This window comes from Thalassophryne amazonica, chromosome 18 (genome assembly GCF_902500255.1).
Source record: "Thalassophryne amazonica chromosome 18, fThaAma1.1, whole genome shotgun sequence".
Taxonomy (NCBI): Eukaryota; Metazoa; Chordata; class Actinopteri; order Batrachoidiformes; family Batrachoididae; genus Thalassophryne; species Thalassophryne amazonica.
The window spans coordinates 9140260-9164313 of NC_047120.1; the positions used below are offsets into that span (position 1 = coordinate 9140260).

The 24054-nt window shown below is 45.5% G+C and overlaps 2 protein-coding genes across 2 annotated transcripts in view; both read left to right on the forward strand.

Annotated features, from left to right (window-relative positions):
* Positions 1–24054, forward strand: part of LOC117531557 (V-type proton ATPase 116 kDa subunit a-like) — a 140074-nt gene that overhangs the window by 59745 nt on the left and 56275 nt on the right. The window lies entirely within an intron of this gene.
* Positions 76–22758, forward strand: LOC117530483 (V-type proton ATPase 116 kDa subunit a-like). Its single transcript, XM_034193393.1, has 6 exons — positions 76–353; positions 702–852; positions 6642–6781; positions 6849–7013; positions 7206–7296; positions 22721–22758. The coding sequence occupies exons 1-5, from the start codon at positions 87–89 to the stop codon at positions 7209–7211; spliced, it is 729 nt and encodes a 242-aa protein (XP_034049284.1). The 5' UTR covers positions 76–86; the 3' UTR covers positions 7212–7296; positions 22721–22758.

Sequence of the window (24054 nt, forward strand, 5' to 3'; positions counted from 1 at the left end):
TGGATTCTGATGTACAAATTGAAGTTGCTGATCCAAGACCCGAGGAAACACACTGAGCTCAGATCCAGTCCTGGATAGACTGAGTGATGCTGAGACTGGGTCAGGGACATGAACGCCTGTCCTGTGGTATGGTCCTTCAGGTGCTGAACCAAACAGAGGACCATCGTCAGCGAGTGCTGCAGGCTGCTTCAAAGACCGTCCGTGTGTGGTTCATCAAGGTGAGGAAGATGAAGGCCATCTACCACACACTCAACCTCTGCAACATCGATGTCACGCAGAAGTGTCTGATCGCTGAGGTGTGGTGTCCCGTCTCAGACCTGGACTCCATCCAGTTTGCCCTACGCAGAGGAACGGTGAGTTTGGATTTTGCTCTTTTTTTGGGGGGTCAAAAACTGTGAAGACATTTGGGGAAATTATCTGCTTTAGGACCACCCAAAACCAAACCCTTGGATAAATACACTCACTGAAATTCAATTCATAAAATGAGGTTTTTGTCGCCATACGGCAGCATTGTGTTTTTGTTGGAGGATTGTCCTTGAACCTGTCACAGTACCTGGACCACAAACTGATGTGGGACAGAGTTCAGCTTTCTGTAGTAACTTGGGTCTGTTTGTTTCAGTGTGTGGAGTCATAGGTCAGCACTTTGGTAGAAACAACAGAAACATTTGCCTGCAGTAGTAAAACTGAACCATGTTTGGCAGGAGAGGAGCGGATCCACAGTGCCGTCCATTCTCAACAGAATGCAGACCAAGCAGACTCCGCCCACCTTCAACAAGACCAACAAGTTCACGTCAGGATTCCAGAATATCGTTGATGCCTACGGCATCGGGAGCTACCGGGAAATTAATCCAGGTTACACACACACAAACCAAGCAAACAAACAAACACACACAGGCCACTTTGCTGTTATAATATAGATAACGTACTGCAATGAGACTGTGCAAAAACAGGTGATTGGAGTGCAGATGTACAGTACCTTTCAGTGCAGGGATGATCAGTCTGTACTTTGTGGGAGTGCGGGGTGGAGCAGGATAAATGAGGGTCTCTGGTATTGTTTATGACTCCGGCTGCGGATGGAAAGAAGCTGTTTTGTGTCTTGAGGTTTTCGTCCTGATGGACCTCAGCCATCTCCCAGAGGGGAGGTTGACAAAAAGTGTGTGTCCTGGGTGAGAGGGATCAGCCACTATCTTCCTTGCTTGCTTCAGGGTCCTGTAGGGATGGCAGATCACCTTCTCTGCTGCGTGGATGATACACTGCAGTGTGCTCCTGTCCTTAACAGTGGCAGCAGCATACCTGACAGTGATGGAGGAGGAGATGATGGACTCAATGATGGCAGTGTACAAGTTCACCTTCATTGTTTTTGACAGGTTGAAAGTACATCCTCTGTTGTGGTTTCTTGGTGAGAGAGAGCTGACATTTAGCTCCCACTTGAGGTCCTGGGTGATGGTGATCCCCAGGTAGCAGAAGGACTCCACAATGGCAACTGGGGAATAACACAGGGTGATGGGGTTGACCGTGACTGGGTTCTTTCTAAAGTCAACAACCATCTCCACTGTCTTGAGGGCATTGAGCTTCACATTGTTGTGTTTGCACCAGGACAATAGGTGGTCGACCTCCCATCTGTAGGCAGACTCGTCCCCATCAGAGATGAGTCTGATGAGGGTCGTATCATCCATAAACCTCAGGAGCTTCACAGACTGGTGAGTGGAGGTGCAGCCGTTAGTGTACAGGGAGAAGAGTAGAGGAGAAAGAATGCAGCCTTTGGGGGATCTGGTGCTGATGGATCGTGTGTTGGAGACGTGCCTCCAAGCTTCACATGCTGCCTCGACAAACCCAGCACTCTGAGTGTATGTCGTGGTCTCTGTCAGCAGTTGTGAAGGGTCACTTATGTCCAGGTGTCGTTCTTCAGTGAAGCATTTCTATCAGTATTTGTAGGGTCTTGCATTTACACTTTACACAGATCCTTGGACTCCCATGAGCCTCTACAGTGAGACCTGCTCCATCCCACCGATGGCCTTATCCAGGATCCAGTTCTGGGAGCTTCTGCTGACATTTTGTCAGAGAAAGTCACCCAGTGCTATGTAGACTGAGCATCCAACAGAGAGACAGAGTTCTGTCAATCATGTCTAGACCAGCCGCACTTTGGACATTTGCTCTCCAAATATGGTTCAGATGTGTGTGTGTGTGTGTGTGTGTGTGCGTGCGTGCGTGTGTGCGTGCACGTGGTTCCGTGTGTCTGTGCGGGTGCATATGCGTGTGTGCATGTGAAATGCAGGACATTAAACCCTTGTCCCAACAATGGACAGTACTGGGGTGAATGCCTCTAATATGTCTCTGTGAGTACTGTGGTGCAGAACGTTTCATTTCACTGGAAGCCAGCGGTTTAACCTGCTGACACTGATGCTAGTTAGTAAAGTTAAATTCTAACTGTATAACTAAGTTGAACTATTATAACATATATATATATATAGTATTTCCAGGATGTTGTGCTGTGGATGTCTGAATGTTGTTGTTTGTTTGTTTGCCAACCACCAGGAGCCTCTACTGGTGGTTGGCAAACTGTTAAATGTGGTCTATTAAACATTAGATCTCTCTCTTCTAAGTCCCTGTTAGTAAATGATATAATAATTGATCAACATATTGATTTATTCTGCCTTACAGAAACCTGGTTACAGCAGGATGCATATGTTAGTTTAAATGAGTCAACAACCCCGAGTCACACTAACTGCCAGAACGCTCGTAGCATGGGCCGAGGCGAAGGATTAGCCTCAATCTTCCACTCCAGCTTATTAATTAATCAAAACCCAGACAGAGCTTTAATTCATTTGAAAGCTTGACTCTTAGTCTTGTCCATCCAAATTGGAAGTCCCAAAAAACAGTTTTATTTGTTGTTATCTATTGTCCACCTGGTCGTTACTGTGAGTTTCTCTGTGAATTTTCGGACCTTTTGTCTGACTTAGTGCTTAGCTCAGATAAGATAATTATAGTGGGCAATTTTAACATCCACACAGATGCTGAGAATGACAGCCTTAACACTGCATTTAATCTATTTGTTAGACTCGATTGGCTTTGCTCAAAATGTAAATGAGTCCACCCACCACTTTAATCATACCTTAGATCTTGTTCTGACTTATGGTATGGAAATTGAAGACTTAACAGTATTCCCTGAAAATCCCCTTCTGTCTGATCATTTCTTAATAACATTTACATTTACTCTGATGGACTACCCAACAGTGGGGAATAAGTTTCATTACAGTAGATGTTTTTCAGAAAGCGCTGTAACTAGGTTTAAGGATATGATTCCTTCTTTATGTGTTGTGAAAGTGTAGTGACACGGACCCACAACAGGGGGCGCAAATGAACGGTCAATAGATGAGCCAAAAAGTAACAATTTAATGTTGTGAAATGTGCACAACGAATATACAGACAATCTCAGAATATGATTACAGTCAAATTACAAAGGTGACGTGTGGGCAGGCTCAAGGATAGAAGACGTCTGTCCTGAGAAGGGCCGGAACCACACGATTTCTGCCACCACCGAACCTGGTGAATACTGGAGCCGCCAAGTCCCGAATTCCCAGGTGATCACCGTCTCCGACTGTCGGATCTGGTACTGCTGGCGAGAACAAAGACAGTCAAGTGTGGGTGTGTGTACACCCAGTAACAACAACGGTGGGAATGCCACCTCCATCTCTCACTCAATATGTGATGAGTACCGCAGTGATTCCTCAGGGGAAAAGAGTGCCGTCCTGCACTCACTCAGCTTCCACAGATAGAGGAACCGGTACTCCTGCAAACACTCACAATATACAGATATATTGTAACACAAAACGGCTGAGGATATTACCTTCAATGAAGTACGATATCTCGGCGATGAGGTGGAGATGACGTCGTGGTTTTATGGAGTGAGGTGATGAAGAATGAGTGACAGCTGTCAGGAAGTAATGAGTAACAGCTGTCACTCCCGGCTGTGTCCGTGGCGGCAGCGCCCTCTCGTGCCTGAAGCCCGCACTTCAGGCAGGGCGCCCTCTGGTGGTGGGCCAGCAGTACCTCCTCTTCTGGCGGCCCACACAACATTATGTTCTCCAATGCCATATACCAACACAGGGCAGAGTAGCTACCTAAACTCTGTGAGTGACATAGATTATCTCGTCAACAGTTTTATATCCTCATTGAGGACAACGTTGGATGCTGTAGCTCCTCTGAAAAAGAGATCCTTAAATCAGAAGTGCCTGACTCCATGGTATAACTCACAAACTCGCAGCTTAAAGCAGATAACCTGTAAGTTGGAGAGGAAATGGCGTCTCACTAATTTAGAAGATCTTCACTTAGCCTGGAAAAAGAGTCTGTTGCTCTATAAAAAAGCCCTCCGTAAAGCTAGGACATCTTACTATTCATCACTAATTGAAGAAAATAAGAACAACCCCAGGTTTTTTTTCGGCACTGTAGCCAGGCTGACAAAGAGTCAGAGCTCTATTGAGCTGAGTATTCCTTTAACTTTAACTAGTAATGACTTCATGGCTTTCTTTGGTAATAAAATTTTAACTATTAGAGAAAAAAATTACTCATAACCATCCCAAAGACATATCGTTCTCTTTGGCTGCTTTCAGTGATGCCGGTATTTGGTTAGACTCTTTCTCTCCGATTGTTCTGTCTGAGTTATTTTCATTAGTTACTTCCTCCAAACCATCAACATGTCTATTAGACCCCATTCCTACCAGGCTGCTCAAGGAAGCCCTACCATTAATTAATGCTTCGATCTTAAATATGATCAATCTATCTTTATTAGTTGGCTATGTACCACAGGCTTTTAAGGTGGCAGTAATTAAACCATTACTTAAAAAGCCATCACTTGACCCAGCTATCTTAGCTAATTGTAGGCCAATCTCCAACTTTCCTTTTCTCTCAAAAATTCTTGAAAGGGTAGTTGTAAAACAGCTAACTGATCATCTGCAGAGGAATGGTCTATTTGAAGAGTTTCAGTCAGGGTTTAGAATTCATCATAGTACAGAAACAGCATTAGTGAAGGTTACAAATGATCTTCTTATGGCCTCAGACAGTGGACTCATCTCTGTGCTTGTTCTGTTAGACCTCAGTGCTACTTTTGATACTGTTGACCATAAAATTTTATTACAGAGATTAGAGCATGCCATAGGTATTAAAGGCACTGCACTGCGGTGGTTTGAATCATATTTATCTAGTAGATTACAATTTGTTCATGTAAATGGGGAGTCTTCTTCACAGACTAAGGTTAATTATGGAGTTCCACAAGGTTCTGTGCTAGGACCAATTTTATTCACTTTATACATGCTTCCCTTAGGCAGTATTATTAGACAGCATTGCTTAAATTTTCATTGTTACGCAGATGATACCCAGCTTTATCTATCCATGAAGCCAGAGGACACACACCAATTAGTTAAACTGCAGGATTGTCTTACAGACATAAAGACATGGATGACCTCTAATTTCCTGCTTTTAAACTCAGATAAAACTGAAGTATTGTACTTGGCCCCACAAATCTTAGAAACATGGTGTCTAACCAGGTCCTTACTCTGGATGGCATTACCCTGACTTCTAGTAATACTGTGAGAAATCTTGGAGTCATTTTTGATCAGGATATGTCATTCAATGCGCATATTAAACAAATATGTAGGACTGCTTTTTTGCATTTGCGCAATATCTCTAAAATTAGAAAGGTCTTGTCTCAGAGTGATGCTGAAAAACTAATTCATGCATTTATTTCCTCTAGGCTGGACTATTGTAATTCATTATTATCAGGTTGTCCTAAAAGTTCCCTGAAAAGCCTTCAGTTAATTCAAAATGCTGCAGCTAGAGTACTGACAGGGACTAGAAGGAGAGAGCATATCTCACCCATATTGGCCTCTCTTCCATAGCTTCCTGTTAATTCTAGAATAGAATTTAAAATTCTTCTTCTTACTTATAAGGTTTTGAATAATCAGGTCCCATCTTATCTTAGGGACCTCTTATTACCATATCACCCCAATAGAGCGCTTCGCTCTCAGACTGCAGGCTTACTTGTAGTTCCTAGGGTTTGTAAGAGTAGAATGGGAGGCAGAGCCTTCAGCTTTCAGGCTCCTCTCCTCTGGAACCAGCTCCCAATTCGGATCAGGGAGACAGACACCCTCTCTACTTTTAAGATTAGGCTTAAAACTTTCCTTTTTGCTAAAGCTTATAGTTAGGGCTAGATCAGGTGACCCTGAACCATCCCTTAGTTATGCTGCTATAGACTTAGACTGCTGGGGGGTTCCCATGATGCACTGAGTGTTTCTTTCTCTTTTTGCTCTGTATGCACCACTCTGCATTTACTCATTAGTGATTGATCTCTGCTCCCCTCCACACCATGTCTTTTTCCTGGTTCTCTCCCTCAGCCCCAACCAGTCCCAGCAGAAGACTGCCCCTCCCTGAGCCTGGTTCTGCTGGAGGTTTCTTCCTGTTAAAAGGGAGTTTTTCCTTCCCACTGTCGCCAAGTGCTTGCTCACAGGGGGTCGTTTTGACCATTGGGGTTTTTCCGTAATTATTGTATGGCTTTGCCTTACAATATAAAGCACCTTGGGGCAACTGTTTGTTGTGATTTGGCGCTATATAAATAAAATTGATTGATTGATTTTTTGTTGTTCCAGCCCCGTACACCATCATCACCTTCCCCTTCCTGTTTGCCGTTATGTTCGGTGACATGGGTCATGGCACGCTGATGACCTGCGCCGCCCTATACCTGGTCATCCGAGAGAGCCGCCTCCTCTCCCAGAAGAGTGACAATGAGGTAGAGTATCAGCATAATAATTGGGCCGGGACAGGAAGTGAAGTGTTTCATGGCCGTGTCTGTGCAGATGTTCAACACGGTGTTCGCTGGCCGCTACATCATCCTGCTGATGGGAATCTTCTCCATCTACACCGGCATCATCTACAACGACTGCTTCTCCAAGTCAGCTCAACATGTTTGGTTCTGGCTGGAGTGTCCGGCCCATGTTTGGTTCTCGAGGAGCCAACTGGTCGTAAGTCAACAGGTTCTCATAAATGTTGGTTCAGCATTTCTGCTTAGATCACAAACTTCTGTGGAACTTTTTTATTGGTGTTGTTCTGGAGTTTGTAATTTATTTATAACTGTTTTTTCTCAATAATTTTATGGATGCTGATAAAACAAGATTCACCATCGCCATTACTGATTATTCTGGGTTGTGTTTTAGGTTTGAAACCCTGGATGAAAATGCAGTTCTACAGCTGGACCCAGCTGTTCCCGGGGTGTTCAATGGACCGTATCCACTCGGGATAGATCCGGTAAATCCTCAACACTCACAAAGTGAAAACCATTTCTGGGTGTGCTTATCTGAACCTCGACCTCTGATCCAGATCAGGATTCTAGGGTGTTGTTGAGGTGTTGCTAGCGTCATATTTTGGGTTCTTTTTTAGTTAGTGTGATCTGTGACTTGTTTAGAGTCACTTGTTTACACTCATCATTCCCGACGTCTTAAATGACTCAACAAAAATATAAACGCAACACTTTTGGTTTTGCTCCCATTTTGTATGAGATGAACTCAAAGATCTAAAACTTTTTCCACATACACAATATCACCATTTCTCTCAAATATTGTTCATAAACCAGTCTAAATCTGTGATAGTGAGCACTTCCCCTTTGCTGAGATAATCCATCCCACCTCACAGGTGTGCCATATCAGGATGCTGATTAGACACCATGATTAGTGCACAGGTGTGCCTTAGACTGCCCACAATAAAAGGCCACTCTGAAAGGTGCAGTTTTATCACACAGCACAATGCCACAGATGTCGCAAGATTTGAGGGAACATGCAGTTGGCATGCTGACAGCAGGAATGTCAACCAGAGCTGTTGCTCGTGTATTGAATGTTCATTTCTCTACCATAAGCCGTCTCCAAAGTCGTTTCAGAGAATTTGGCAGTACATCCAACCAGCCTCACAACCGCAGACCACGTGTAACCACACCAGCCCAGGACCTCCACATCCAGCATGTTTACCTCCAAGATCGTCTGAGACCAGCCACTCGGACAGCTGCTGAAACAATCGGTTTGCATAACCAAAGAATTTCTGCACAAACTGTCAGAAACCGTCTCAGGGAAGCTCATCTGCATGCTCGTCGTCCTCATCGGGGTCTCGACCTGACTCCAGTTCGTCGTCGTAACCGACTTGAGTGGGCAAATGCTCACATTCGTTGGCGTTTGGCACGTTGGAGAGGTGTTCTCTTCACGGATGATGCGAAGGAGATGTGTTGCAGTGCATGAGGCAAATGGTGGTCACACCAGATACTGACTGGTATCCCCCCCAATAAAACAAAACTGCACCTTTCAGAGTGGCCTTTTATTGTGGGCAGTCTAAGGCACACCTGTGCACTAATCATGGTGTCTAATCAGCATCCTGATATGGCACACCTGTGAGGTGGGATGGATTATCTCAGCAACGGAGAAGTGCTCACTATCACAGATTTAGACTGGTTTGTGAACAATATTTGAGGGAAATGGTGATATTGTGTATGTGGAAAAAGTTTTACATCTTTGAGTTCATCTCATACAAAATGGGAGCAAAACCAAAAGTGTTGCGTTTATATTTTTGTTGAGTATATTTAAATGTGGTAAAACGTAGTTTTTGGACATAGTGCACCGCATCAAGGACTCTGACCTGACAATCTGTGGTACACGGTCTGTAGTCAGGATGGAGTCCTTGATACAGCCATATATATATATATATATATATATATATATATATATATATATATATATATATATATATATATATATATATATGACTCCCCCTTCAGTTTTCGACAGGTGCATTTGAGCACTGTGAGCACTTTCAACTCTTTTCCTTTCTTTGAATTCTGGTGTCTTTCTTTTGTTTTTGTTTTTTTTTGTTTGTTTGTTTGTTTTTTTGGTGGGGGTAGCTGTTGGTCTGGTTTTATGTTGATATTTCGCCGGAACTTGAGAGATTCTCCAAACAAGAATGGGCTGGAATTTCTCAGGAGATGTCTGAGACGTTAAACTACAACAAAGGACTGCAGGAAACTCAACTAATCATTTTGATGCTGGTACTTTTTGTTTTTTGTGAAATAATTTTGTTTCTGTGTGCAAAGTAAAATAATGTAAACATCCAAAATAAGACTCGGATGTTTAGAAATGCTGAGTTGAAAATTCCTTTAATATAATAATAATAATAATAATAATAATAATAATAATAATAATAATAATAATGATAATAATAATAATAATAATAATAATAATAATAATAATAATAATAATAATAATAATTTATTAGACACCCATGCATAACAGAAATTCACTCATATACAAATAACCAAACTCATAACAGAAAAGTCAAAAACGAAAAGAAATATAAGAAAATAACCAAATACATGGTGCCTAACGGCGTAGGCAGAAGCAACGCTTTTCCACTCCTACCCTCCTGTATAAAATCCATCAAACAGGCATATATGCCTGTTCATAGACATTTATATCCGACACAATCTGAACACAGCAGCACATAGTTACAGATAAAAGAAGTCAAATATTTCTCCAGACAACTCACAAAAAAAAAAAAAAAAAACGAAGGTTCCAGTACAACAGCATCTACATATAACACAGCTCAACCATATTAATCTAATACATATCTAGAAAATACCATTTGTTTGTATAAATGTTTGAACCGGTTAATATCTGGACATTGCTTAAGTTCCTCCGGTAAATTATTCAATTTTTTGAGCCACAAATGGAGACACAGAAGCACCTCCTAGTCGTCCTAGCGCACGCAATTTTAAAATAAAACGTACCCCTTAAATTATACATTCCTTCTCTCAGCGTAAAATATTCTTGAATTCTGAGAGGTAATTGTTTATTTCTTGCTTTATGCATCAACCGAACAGACTTAAATGAAATCATATCATAAAGTTTTAATATCTTTGATTTAATAAACAACGGATTGGTATGATCCCGAAACCCTGAATTATGAATTATTCTTAATGCTCTTTTTTGAAGGATGAATAATGATTGTAATGTAGTTTTATAGTTATTACCCCAAACTTCAGCACAGTATGTCAAATAAGGTGCAATCAATGGACAATACAAAGTATGTAGTGATTTACTACCTAGAATATACTTTGCCTTATTCAATATTGCAGTACTTTTAGAAACTTACTTTGAATATGATGAATATGAGCTTTTCAGTTAATTTTATAATCAATAATCACACCTAACAACTTATTTTCCTTGACACAATCTATATTTACCCCAAGTATATTTAACTGTATTTGTACATCCAGTTTATAATTTCCAAATAACATCATTTTAGTTTTTGACCAATTTAATGGCAATTTGTTCATGTCAAACAACTCTTCAGCTTTATCATTTCAGCTCTCAAATCAAACAATAATTGGTGCAAATTCTCTCCAGAACAAAACAGCTTTGTGTCATCAGCAAAGAGAACTGCTTTAAACACATTGGATAATTTACATAAATCATTAATATATAAAATAAATAATTTTGGCCCCAGCACAGAGCCCTGGGGAATCCCACAAACAATGTCCAGATATGTAGAACAGCAGTCCCCAATTTTAACAAACTGCTTCTGGTTTTGCAAATAGCTTTTAATCCAGTTCAGAGCCACTCCTCTAATCCCATAAAGTTCCAACTTTTTAAATAATATGTTATGATTGAGTGGGTCAAAAACCTTTTTTAAGTCAACAAATAGACCTGTTACAACCCCTGGCAATAATTATGGAATCACCGGCCTCGGAGGATGTTCATTCAGTTGTTTAATTTTGTAGAAAAAAAGCAGATCACAGACACAACACAAAACTAAAGTCATTTCAAATGGCAACTTTCTGGCTTTAAGAAACACTATAAGAAATCAGGAAAAATAATTGTGGCAGTCAGTAATGGTTACTTTTTTAGACCAAGCAGAGGGAAAAAAAATATGGACTCACTCAATTCTGAGGAATAAATTATGGAATCACCCTGTAAATTTTCATCCCCAAAACTAACACCTGCATCAAATCAGATCTGCTCATTAGTCTGCATCTAAAAAGGAGTGATCACACCTTGGAGAGCTGTTGCACCAAGTGGACTGACATGAATCATGGCTCCAACAAGAGATGTCAGTTGAAACAAAGGAGAGGATTATCAAACTCTTAAAAGAGGGTAAATCATCACGCAATCTTGGAAAAGATGTTGGTTGTTCACAGTCAGCTGTGTCTAAACTCTGGACCAAATACAAACAACATGGGAAGGTTGTTAAAGGCAAACATACTGGTAGACCAAGGAAGACATCAAAGCGTCAAGACAGAAAACTTAAAGCAGTATGTCTCAAAAATCGAAATGCACAACAAAACAAATGAAGAACGAATGGGAGGAAACTGGAGTCAACGTCTGTGACCGAACTGTAAGAAACCGCCTACAGGAAATGGGATTTACATACAGAAAAGCTAAACGAAAGCCATCATTAACACCTGAACAGAAAAAAACAAGGTTACAATGGGCTAAGGAAAAGCAATCGTGGACTGTGGATGACTGGATGAAAGTCATATTCAGTGATGAATCTCGAATCTGCATTGGGCAAGGTGATGATGCTGGAACTTTTGTTTGGTGCCTGTTGGGGAAGTGTCGTGACACGGACCCACAACAGGGGGCGTTAATGAAGGGACAATGGAATAGCCAAAAAGTAACAATTTAATGCTGTGAAGGTGCACAACGTGATACAGACAGATACAAATATGTGTTATATCAATCCAACAAAAGGTGACGTGTGGCAGGCTCGAAGATAGGAGACGTCCGATGAGAGAGAAGCCGGAACCCACACAAGCCTCACCACCAACGGACCTGAAGAACACCGGAGCCGCCAAGCCCTGCGCCCCAGGTGGCCACTGTCTTCAGCAGTCAGACCCGGTACTGCTGGCAGAAAACAGAAACAGTTCTGGATGAGTGTGAGTCCGCACACTCAGTAATCCCACAGTCTGTGTTCAGTTAAGGAGGGAGAACCTCCACCTCCAATCACACACTCGTGCAGCTCCTGAGTTAACCACTTATCTGAGTGGGGTGTGAGGCGAAGCCGTCGCAGTCCACACCAAACGCCAACTCCGCAGATAAGGCACACCACAGGAAAACGGCTGCAAAAAGAGATCAGACTAATACTCAAAGTTTAAGTCAACAGAGAAAATTACCTGTATGGTAGACGATTTCTCGGCGAGGAGATGGAGTTGCAGTCCGGTCTTTATAGTGGTGGTGATGGGTGACAGCTGGTGTTGATTGATGACAGCTGTCACCTCCAGCGGCTCCGACGCCCTCTCGTGCTTGGAGCCTGCACTCCAAGCAGGGCGCCATCTCGTGGTGGTGGGCCAGCAGTACCTCCTCTTCAGCGGCCCACACAACAGGACCCCCCCCCTCAACGGGCGCCCGACCAGGCTTATCCGGGTGCCGGGCATAGAAGTCGGCCAGGAGGGCCGGGTCCAGGATGAAGCTCCTTTTCACCCAGGAGCGTTCCTCGGGACCATACCCCTCCCAGTCCACCAGATACTGGAAGCCCCGACCCTTGCGACGGACGTCCAGAAGCCGACGCACGGTCCACGCCGGCTCCCCGTCGATGATCCGGGCAGGAGGTGTGCAGGTCCAGGGGTGCAGAGCAGTGAGGTGTGGTATGGTTTGATCCGGGACACGTGGAAAAACAGGATGGATCGCAGTGAAGCTGGCAGACGTAGCTTCACTGCGGCCGGGCTGAGGACCTTGGTGATGGGAAAGGGTCCGATATATCTGTCCTTCAGTTTGTGTGACTCCACTTGAAGGGGGATGTCCTTTGTTGATAACCATACCTCCTGCCCAGGCTGGTATGCAGGGGCCAGGGAACGCCGGCGGTCTGCATGGGCCTTGGCCCTCGTCCGGGCCTTCAACAGGGCAGAACGGGCGGTCCGCCACACCCGGCGGCACCTCCTGAGGTGGGCCTGGACCGAGGGCACACCGACCTCACCCTCCACAAGCGGGAACAATGGGGGCTGATACCCCAAACACACCTCGAACGGGGAGAGGCCGGTGGCAGATGACACTTGGCTGTTGTGGGCGTACTCGATCCAGGCCAGATGGGTACTCCAGGCCGTCGGGTGCGCGGAGGTAAACGCAATGGAGGGCCTGATCCAACTCCTGGTTGGCCCGCTCTGCCTGTCCGTTTGTCTGGGGGTGATACCCGGACGAGAGACTCACGGTGGCCCCCAGTTCCTTGCAAAAACTCCTCCAGACCTGAGAGGAGAACTGAGGGCCACGGTCTGAGACGATGTCCGCTGGTATCCCATGCAGACGCATGACGTGGTGGACTAGGAGGTCTGCTGTCTCCTGGGCCGTAGGGAGCTTCGGGAGGGCCACGAAGTGGGCCGCCTTGGAGAACCGGTCCACTATCGTCAAGATGGTGGTGTGGCCCTGGGACGGCGGGAGGCCCATGACAAAGTCCAGGTCGATGTGGGACCAGGGGCGATGAGGCACCGGTAGGGGTCGGAGGAGTCCTGAGGTCCTCTTGTGGTCTGCTTTGCCCCTGGCGCAGGTGGTGCAGGCCTGGACGTAGTCCCGGACGTCGGCTTCCATAGACGCCCACCAGAAGCGCTGCTGGACTACTGCCATGGTCCTACGCACTCCAGGATGACAGGAGAGTTTGGACCCATGGCAGAAGTCCAAAACCGCAGCTCTGGCCTCTGGTGGGACGTACAGCTTGTTCTTCGGGCTGGTCCCCGGGTCCGGGTTCCGTGCCAGGGCCTCCCGCACGGTCTTCTCCACGTCCCAGGTGAGGGTGGCCACAACAGTGGACTCGGGGATGATGGTTTCTGGAGGGTCTGACAGCTCGTCCCTAACTTCCTCTTCATGCACACCCGGGACAGTGCATCCGACCGTTAGTTCTTGGTCCCGGGGTGGTACGTATCTGGAAGTCAAAGCGCCCGAAGAACAGTGACCAGCGGGCTTGCCTGGGGTTCAAACCGCTTGGCGGTCCGGATGTACTCCAGGTTCCGATGGTCCGTGAAAACCGTGAAGGGCACCGTCGCTCCCTCCAACAGATGTCTCCACACTTCAAGAGCCTCCTTCACCGCCAAGAGTTCCCGATTGCCGACGTCATAATTCCTCTCAGCCGGGGTCAACCTGCGGGAAAATAGGCACAAGAGTGGAGGACCTTATCGGACTCCCCGCTCTGGGACAGCACGGCTCCTATCCCTGAGTCAGAGGCATCCACTTCCACTGTGAACTGGCGAGTAGGATCGGGCTGCACCAGAACTGGCGCAGTCGAGAACCGGCGTTTCAACTCCCTAAATGCGGCTTCGCACCGAACCGACCAGGTGAAGGGGACTTTAGTGGAGGTCAGGGCTGTCAGGGGGCTAACTACCTGACTGTAGCCCTTAATGAACCTCCTGTAGAAATTTGCAAAGCCGAGGAACTGTTGCTGTTTCCTACGGCTTGTTGGGTGGGGCCAGTCTCTCACCGCCGCAACCTTGGCCGGATCAGGGGCGACGGAGTTGGAGGAGATTATGAACCCCAGGAAGGACAAAGAAGTGCGGTGGAACTCGCACTTCTCACCCTTCACAAACAGCCGGTTCTCCAACAACCACTGTAGGACCTGACGTACATGCTTGACATGAGTCTCAGGGTCCGGAGAAAAGATGAGGATGTTGTCTAGATACACGAAGACAAACTGGTGCAGGAAGTCCCGCAAGACGTCGTTAACCAAAGCTTGGAACGTCACGGGGGCGTTTGTGAGGCCAAACGGCATGACCAGGTACTCAAAGAGACCTAAGGGGGTGTTAAATGCCGTCTTCCACTCGTCTCCCTTCCGGATCCGAACCAGGTGGTACGCATTCCTAAGATCAAGTTTGGTAAATATTTGGGCTCCATACAGGGGCGTGAACACCAAATCCAACAGAGGTAACGGGTATCGGTTGCGAACCGTAATGTCGTTCAGCCCTCTGTAATCGATGCATGGACGGAGTCCGCCGTCCTTTTTCCCACAAAAAAGAAACCAGCACCCATCGGGGAGGTGGAGTTCCGGATCAACCCGGCAGCTAACGAGTCCCGGATGTAGGTCTCCATTGATTTGCGTTCCGGACGTGAGACGTTGTACAGCCTGCTGGACGGGTACTCAACGCCCGGAATCAAATCGATGGCACAATCGTATGGTCGGTGCGGGGGAAGGGCGAGTGCCAGATCTTTGCTGAAGACGTCAGCAAGATCGTGGTACTCACATGGCACCGCCGTCAGATTGGGCGGGACTTTGACCTCCTCCTTAGCTATCTCACCGGGTGGAACCGAGGATCCTAAACACTCCCGGTGGCAGGTTTCGCTCCACTGCGTCACAACCCCAGACGGCCAATCAATCCGGGGATTGTGTTTCAACACCCATGGAAAACCCAAAATCACTCGGGAGGTAGAAGGTGTTACAAAAAACACTATCTCCTCCCTGTGATTCCCAGACACCACCAAAGTCACTGGCTGTGTCTGGTGTGTGATTAATGGAAGAAGAGTGCCATCTAGTGCTCATACCTTCACAGGGGAAGGCAGAGCCACCAGAGGGAGCCCTACTTCCTTTGCCCATCTGCTGTCCAGCAGATTCCCTTCTGACCCCGTGTCTATAAGTGCTGGGGTGTGAAGGGTTAAATCCTCACAAAGGATTGTGACTGGGATTCGTGCTGATTTTCGGGGTTCCCCCGCGTGCGTGTTATGGCCCACCCTTAGCCCAGTTTCTAAGGACGGGCGTTGTAGTTTGACCGTTTGGGACAGTTCCTCTGTATATGACTGTTAGACCCACAGAAAAAACACTCCCCGCGGGCCTGCCTCTCTTGTCTGTCCTTTGATTTTATTTTGGCCCTGCTCGTGTCCATAGCTTCGTCAGCAGGGGGAGCTGTAGCCACACGGGGCCCTCTGGCTGTGGAGCGTGGGGACGACGGCACCCTTTCGGACCCGGAAGGAAGAGGGACGGCCCGTGCCCGGTCACGCCCCCCGCCCTGCTCCCGACGGTGTTCCTCTAACCGGTTGTCTAAGCGTATAACCAGGACGACAAGCCCGTCAAAATCCTGCGGTTCCTCCTTAGCCAGCAGGTGCTCCTTCAGGACCGGAGACAGTCCGTTTATGAAGGCGGCGCGGAGTGCAACGGTATTCCAGCCGGACCTCGCAGCCGCGATGCGGAAGTCGACTGCATACTCGGCTGCACTCCGGCGCTCCTGTCGCTTTGACAGTAGCATGCCCGAAGCAGTCTTGCCTGTTTGGATGATCAAAAACCTGTTTGAACTCCCTTACAAACCCAGCGTATGACGTTAGGAGCCGTGAGTTCTGCTCCCAGAGCGCCGTAGCCCAGGCGCATGCCTCTCCTCGAAGCAAATTGATGACATAAGCCACCCGGCTAGCGTCTGACGCATACATGACGGGACGCTGTGCAAAGACGAGCGAGCACTGCATCAGGAAGTCCGCGCACGTCTCAACACAACCTCCGTACGGCTCCGGAGGGCTTATGTATGCTTCAGGGGATGGTGGGGTGGGTCGTTGAACGACCAGTGGAACGTTTGTGTCTGACAAAGGATCAGCAGGAGGAGGTGCTGCAGCAGCACCTTGATCGCGCGCCTCCACCCTGGCGGTGAGAGCCTCCATCCTCCGACTGAGGATAACGTTCTGCTCGGTGACCAGATCCAACCGAGCAGTGAAAGCGGTCAGTATTTGCTTCAGCTCCCCTAACACGCCTCCTGCTGGTGCCTGTGCACCTTGCTCCTTCCATTGGCCATTCAGGCTCGAGTTGACGCCCCTCGGGATCCATGACGCTGGCCGAGAAATCCTGTTGGGGAAGTGTCGTGACACGGACCCACAACAGGGGGCGTTAATGAAGGGTCAATGGAATAGCCAAAAAGTAACAATTTAATGTTGTGAAGGTGCACAACGTGATACAGACAGATACAAATATGTGTTATATCAATCCAACAAAAGGTGACGTGTGGCAGGCTCGAAGATAGGAGACGTCCGATGAGAGAGAAGCCGGAACCCACACAAGCCTCACCACCAACGGACCTGAAGAACACCGGAGCCGCCAAGCCCTGTGCCCCAGGTGGCCACTGTCTTCAGCAGTCAGACCCGATACTGCTGGCAGAAAACAGAAACAGTTCTGGATGAGTGTGAGTCCGCACACTCAGTAATCCACAGTCTGTGTTCAGTTAAGGAGGGAGAACCTCCACCTCCAATCACACACTCGTGCAGCTCCTGAGTTAACCACTTATCTGAGTGGGGTGTGAGGCGAAGCCGTCGCAGTCCACACCAAACGCCAACTCCGCAGATAAGGCACACCACAGGAAAACGGCTGCAAAAAGAGATCAGACTAATACTCAAAGTTTAAGTCAGCAGAGAAAATTACCTGTATGGTAAACGATTTCTCGGCGAGGAGGTGGAGTTGCAGTCCGGTCTTTATAGTGGTGGTGATGGGTGACAGCTGGTGTTGATTGATGACAGCTGTCACCTCCAGCGGCTCCAACGCCCTCTCGTGCTTGGAGCCCGCACTCCAAGCAGGGCGCCATCTGGTGGTGGTGGGCCAGCAGTACCTCCTCTTCAGCGGCCCACACAACAGTGCCGTTCCAATGAGATTTATAAAGATGACTGCCTGAAGAGAACATGTAAATTTCCACAGTCATTGATGATATGGGGCTGCATGTCAGGTAAAGGCACTGGGGAGATGGCTGTCATTACATCATCAATAAATGCACAAGTTTACGTTGATATTTTGGACACTTTTCTTATCCCATCAATTGAAAGGATGTCTGGGGATGATGAAATCATTTCTCAAGATGATAATGCATCTTGCCATAGAGCAAAAACTGTGAAAACATTCCTTGCAAAAAGACACATAGGGTCAATGTCATGGCCTGCAAATAGTCCGGATCTTAATCCAATTGAAAATCTTGGAAGTTGAAGAAAATGGTCCATGACAAGGCTCCAACCTGCAAAGCTGATCTGGCAACAGCAATCAGAGAAAGTTGGAGCCAGATTGATAAAGAGTACTGTTTGTCACTCATTAAGTCCATGCCTCAGAGACTGCAAGCTGTTATAAAAGCCAGAGGTGGTGCAACAAAATAATAGTGATGTGTTGGAGCGTTCTTTTGTTTTTCATGATTCCATAATTTTTTCCTCAGAATTGAGTGATTCCATATTTTTTTCCTCTGCTTGGTCTAAAAAAGTAACCGTTACTGACTGCCACAATTTTTTTTTCCTGATTTCTTATAGTGTTTCTTAAAGCCAGAAAGTTGCCATTTGAAATGACTTTAGTTTTGTGTCATGTCTGTGATCTGCTTTTTTTCTACAAAATTAAACAACTGAATGAACATCCTCCGAGGCCAGTGATTCCATAATTTTTGCCAGGGGTTGTACTAATTCCCTTTGGTCTACATGTTTATTGATCTCTTTGATTGCATTGCACAAAGCCAAAGCAGTGGACCTTTTCGCTCTGAACCCATATTGACTGTCATCAAGCAAGTTGTGAAATTCAATAAATGAAATTCCTTCTGTTAAAAAAGCATTTGGAAGACAACGTTAAATTTCATGGGGGGGCTGATAGTTTTGTCCTCATGTACACATTGTCTGAAGTATTGTGACTCTGGACATTTAATAAATCCAGGTCTAAACAGTTTAGCACAGGTTCCAGTCGTATGCAACACGTCGCATGCTGGGCCGTTTCTACGTCAGCCTAACTCACGTCATGACTGAGAAAATAAAGAGAGGAAAGGCCCTACACACAGAAAGAGCACCAGTGGGAATCGAAGCCATGACCTTCTTCCTGTGCGATAACAGTTGTGATGTGGGAGAGTAATTGTTTGCTCCAGTTTCCAGGTTTTCCAGCCTGTAGAGTCCTGGAGCTTATAAAAGTGCACCTTGAACCCGCCCTCTCGCTCTCACAGCAAAACAGCAGCAGTTCCAATCCTCTTCCTCTTTTCCCCATTATGTTTATTGTTAAATCCTCTAGATTTTCATTACAATAAATTTGTTAAACTTTTTAGTTGATTTTGTCTTCCTTTATGTTGCACTCCAAGAGCCAGGGTGTAACATATTGGGGGCTGGTCTGGGATTTGTTGCACTTGGGTTAGGGTTTTCAGTTTTCCCATGTTAAGTTTGTTAATTTGGAGGTAAATTGAGGTGCTGTTGTTTTTTGTTAGCTGTCAGGTAAGTCTCACTTTGGTTTGGTCCTTCTGGTTAGACCAGGGAGTGTGCTGGCTAGATTGACTTTGTCATCTTTCCTTTGGCCACTCGTTTGTTGTTTTGCCTTTTTGTTTTCGAGGAAATCCTGGGTGGGGAATCCATCCCTGTCAGGGGTTAGCGAGTCAGGGCCTTGTGCTCGCTGATGTTTGCTTTTTAAAGCTAGTTCTTGCCCGGCACCTCCTCAGAAGATAGCTTAGGCTTTCGTCCTGGTTAGGTAGGTACCAGGGGACCAATTGTATGTTGTAAACTTAGTGTGTGTTTTAGGGACAATTTGTTTAGTTAGGTTAGTATTGTGAGCTTTCTGTGTCTGTGATCCTAAGTGTTAGCAGCTAACCACGAATCCACTGTACTGCCTCAACCTAAAACCAGTAATTAAAAAAACATTTAAAGCCCACGTTTGAATTCAGACAATATGCTAACCTATAATTCATTGAGTGCACACACACGCGCGTGCACATACACACGCACACATACGTAGACATACACGCACACACACACACATATACCTAGACACACACACAGAGACACACAAGCACAGACACACACACATAGACACACACACACATATGCACACACACGCACATACCCACACATGCGCACACACAGACACACACATACACACATCTACGCACATACACACACGTACGCACATACACACACGCACATACATATGCACACATACGCGTGCACACATACACACACGCACACACATACACTTGCGCACACACACACACACACCGATACATACATGCACACAAACGCACACATATACACATTTGCACACACACGCACACATACACACATGCACACATACGTGCATACATACACACGCATACATACATTCGCGCACACATACACACATACGCACATGCACACACCGCACACACACACCTATACATGCATACACACATTCGCACACACCCACGCACACACCCACATGCACATACACACATGCACACATACACACACACGCACATACGTGCGCACACATATGCACACATTTGCACACACACACGCATATACACAGACGTGCGCACACACACTAACACGCACATGCACACATACACACACGTGCACATACATACACATACACACACAAGCACACACGTACACACACACTCGCACACATCAAATCAAATCAAATCCAATTTTATTATATAGCACCAAATCACAACAAACAGTTGCCCCAAGGCGCTTTATATTGTAAGGCAAAGCATACAATAATTACGGAAAAACCCCAACGGTCAAAACGACCCCCTGTGAGCAAGCACTTGGCGACAGTGGGAAGGAAAAACTCCCTTTTAACAGGAAGAAACCTCCAGCAGAACCAGGCTCAGGGAGGGGCAGTCTTCTGCTGGGACTGGTTGGGGCTGAGGGAGGAGAACCAGGAAAAAGACATGGTGTGAAGGGGAGCAGAGATCAATCACTAATGATTAAATGCAGAGTGGTGCATACAGAGCAAAAAGAGAAAGAAACACTCAGTGCATCATGGGAACCCCCCAGCAGTCTAAGTCTATAGCAGCATAACTAAGGGATGGTTCAGGGTCACCTGTTCCAGCCCTAACTATAAGCTTTAGCAAAAAGGAAAGTTTTAAGCCTAATCTTAAAAGTAGAGAGGGTGTCTGTCTCCCTGATCCAAATTGGGAGCTGGTTCCAGAGGAGAGGAGCCTGAAAGCTGAAGGCTCTGCCTCCCATTCTACTCTTACAAACCCTAGGAACTACAAGTAAGCCTGAGGTCCCTAAGATAAGATGGGACCTGATTATTCAAAACCTTATAAGTAAGAAGAAGAATTTTAAATTCTATTCTAGAATTAACAGGACGCCAATGAAGAGCTTTAACTGAAGAGTTTTCAGGGAACTTTTAGGACAACCTGATAATAATGAATTACAATAGTCCAGCCTAGAGGAAATAAATGCATGAATTAGTTTTAAGCATCACTCTGAGACAAGACCTTTCTAATTTTAGAGATATTGCGCAAATGCAAAAAGCAGTCCTACATATTTGTTTAATATGCTCATTGAATGACATATCCTGATCAAAATGACTCCAAGATTTCTCACAGTATTACTAGAGGTCAGGGTAATGCCATCCAGAGTAAGGATCTGTTAGACACCATGTTTCTAAGATTGTGGGGCCAAGTACAATAACTCAGTTTATCTGAGTTTAAAAGCAGGAAATTAGAGGTCATCCATGTCTTTATGTCTGTAAGACAATCCTGCAGTTTAGCTAATTGGTGTGTGTCCTCTGGCTTCATGGATAGATAAAGCTGGGTATCATCTGTGTAACAATGAAAATTTAAGCAATGCTTTCTAATAATACTGCCTAAAGGAAGCATGTATAAAGTGAATAAAATTGGTCCTAGCACAGAACCTTGTCGAACTCCATAATTAACCTTAGTGTGTGAAGAAGATTCCCCATTTACATGAACAAATTGTAATCTACTAGATAATATGATTCAAACCACCGCAGCGCAGTGCCTTAATACTATGGCATGCTCTAATCTCTGTAATAAAATTTATGGTCAACAGTATCAAAGCAGCACTGAGGTCTAACAGAACAAGCACAGAGATGAGTCCACTGTCTGAGGCCATAAGAAGATCATTTGTAACCTTCACTAATGCTGTTCTGTACTATGATGAATTCTAAAACCTGACCTGAAACTCTTCAAATAGACCATTCCTCTGCAGATGATCAGTTAGCTGTTTTACAACTACCCTTTCAAGAATTTTTGAGAGAAAAGGAAGGTTGGAGATTGGCCTATAATTAGCTAAAATAGCTGGGTCAAGTGATGGCTTTTTAAGTAATGGTTTAATTACTGCCACCTTAAAAGCCTGTGGTACATAGCCAACTAATAAGATAGATGATCATATTTAAGATTCGAAGCATTAAATAATGGTAGGGCTTCCTTGAGCAGCCTGGTAGGAATGGGGTCTAATAAACATGTTGATGGTTTGGAGGAAGTAACTAATGAAAATAACTCAGACAGAACAATCGGAGAGAAAGAGTCTAACCAAATACCGGCATCACTGAAAGCAGCCAAAGATAACGATATGTCTTTGGGATGGTTATGAGTAATTTTTTCTCTAATAGTTAAAATTTTATTAGCAAAAAAAGTCATGAAGTCATTACTAGTTACTGTGCGCATACACACATGCACACTCGCGCGCGCACACACACGCACATGTACATACACACATATACACACGCACACACACACACGTATACACATACACATGCACACACATGCGCGCGCACACACACACACACACACATACACACACAGTGAGGATGTTAGATTGTTGGAGTTTGTGGGAACTTGAAGATCAGCAGCTTGTCAGAGTCTTTGTGATTCACCAAAGAAAAGAAAAGAATTAAAAGTGGAGGAGCCATTAGTCCAGGGTTCCTCTGGAAGCCCCAGAGGGTTCCTGTCACATATGTTGTGAGACAGAAACAGCAGTGGCTGTTCTCAGCATTTGGACTTCTTGTGTCTCTGCAGATCTGGAACCTGGCGACCAACAAGCTGACCTTCCTCAACTCCTTTAAGATGAAAATGTCGGTTATCCTGGGTGTGATCCACATGATGTTTGGAGTCTCCCTCAGTCTCTTCAACCACCTGTGAGAGCCACAACAAACTCCACCCATGACCTTACACAGGAACTCATGTCTCAACATTTGGAACCCTCATCTAGTGTGAAACTATAGTCATGACAGTAGATCATCTTTGAGACAAAGTCTCAAGTCCAGTTCATTCAGTCCAACTTCAGGGTTTGGTACTTAATGATCCACATACAATAAAGTTAATCGAGTAAATTATATGTCATGCTGTTTCCACCTGGTGATGAGTAGAGGATCAGATGGTGGAGGAACAACAAATGTACCTGGAGGGCCTAAAGTCTGTGAGGGCTTTCTGTGAATGTTTGCTGGAAGAACCTGTCTGGACAGCCTTTAACTCTGTTCTCCTGCTTTTTGAGGGAGGTTCATGGCAGATTGTCTCTTGATCGTTTGGCATATCTACTTCCAGGGTTAATCGAGAGATACCTGTGCATGGGTTTGTTTGACGTGGAAATGCAGGTGCAAGCCAACAAACACACGGTCCTTGACAGAACCTTGGCCTTAGTAGTCCAATGACTGAGAAATCCCAGACAACTGGGTTCTGAGGACCTCCTGCAGCCTTATTCTGGCTTCACAGACATTTGGTTACAAGCCATCACCTCCTCCACCTGATCTGCTGTTGCAGACTTCTTGCATCACCAAAGCCCTGTTAGCTATCTCATGTTCAGAGTTGTTGTTGTGCCTTCATGGGTACCATGACTTTCACAGGGCATTCAAGGTCCCCTCCGTATTTCATCCCAATCCCCTACTTGATCCGTTATCCGGGCCGGCCTGGCCCCAGCCTATAGGCGACATAGGCAATTGCTAGGGGTGCCCGTCCATCCTGGGGATGCCACAAATGAGGGAAAAATAAAGGTCAGCTTTCATTGATCTTATACTAAAACTAATTAATGCTATGTATCTTTTAATATTAAATAAACATAAGCCCATATTGATTTAACTGCATGGCAAAGTCTATTAAATGCTAATGATAATAGTTTCCTCATCACCCCCCTTCTAAAGTGTCTGATGAGCCCCTCCATGTCATTACGTCATTGTGGCATAACAACGTCAAAACGGCCCAAACTGTCTGGTGCCCAGGGAAGGAAAAAAAAGACAAATGGGACCGAGACAGAGGTACAGTAAAAATAACATGATTCATTATGTTTTCTGTTGCATTGCATCAAGTAGCTAGCAGTGTAATGCGCCGCATCCATAGTTTGCTAATTTCTAAGGTAT

Bases quoted from the DNA above. Each gene is read 5' to 3' on its own strand.
- LOC117530483 (XM_034193393.1), top strand. From the start codon at position 87: ATGCTGAGACTGGGTCAGGGACATGAACGCCTGTCCTGTGGTATGGTC. The intron at 354-701 runs GTGAGTTTGGAT...CATGTTTGGCAG, and splicing joins TTGCCCTACGCAGAGGAACG to GAGAGGAGCGGATCCACAGT. The intron at 6,782-6,848 runs GTAGAGTATCAG...GTGTCTGTGCAG, and splicing joins CCCAGAAGAGTGACAATGAG to ATGTTCAACACGGTGTTCGC.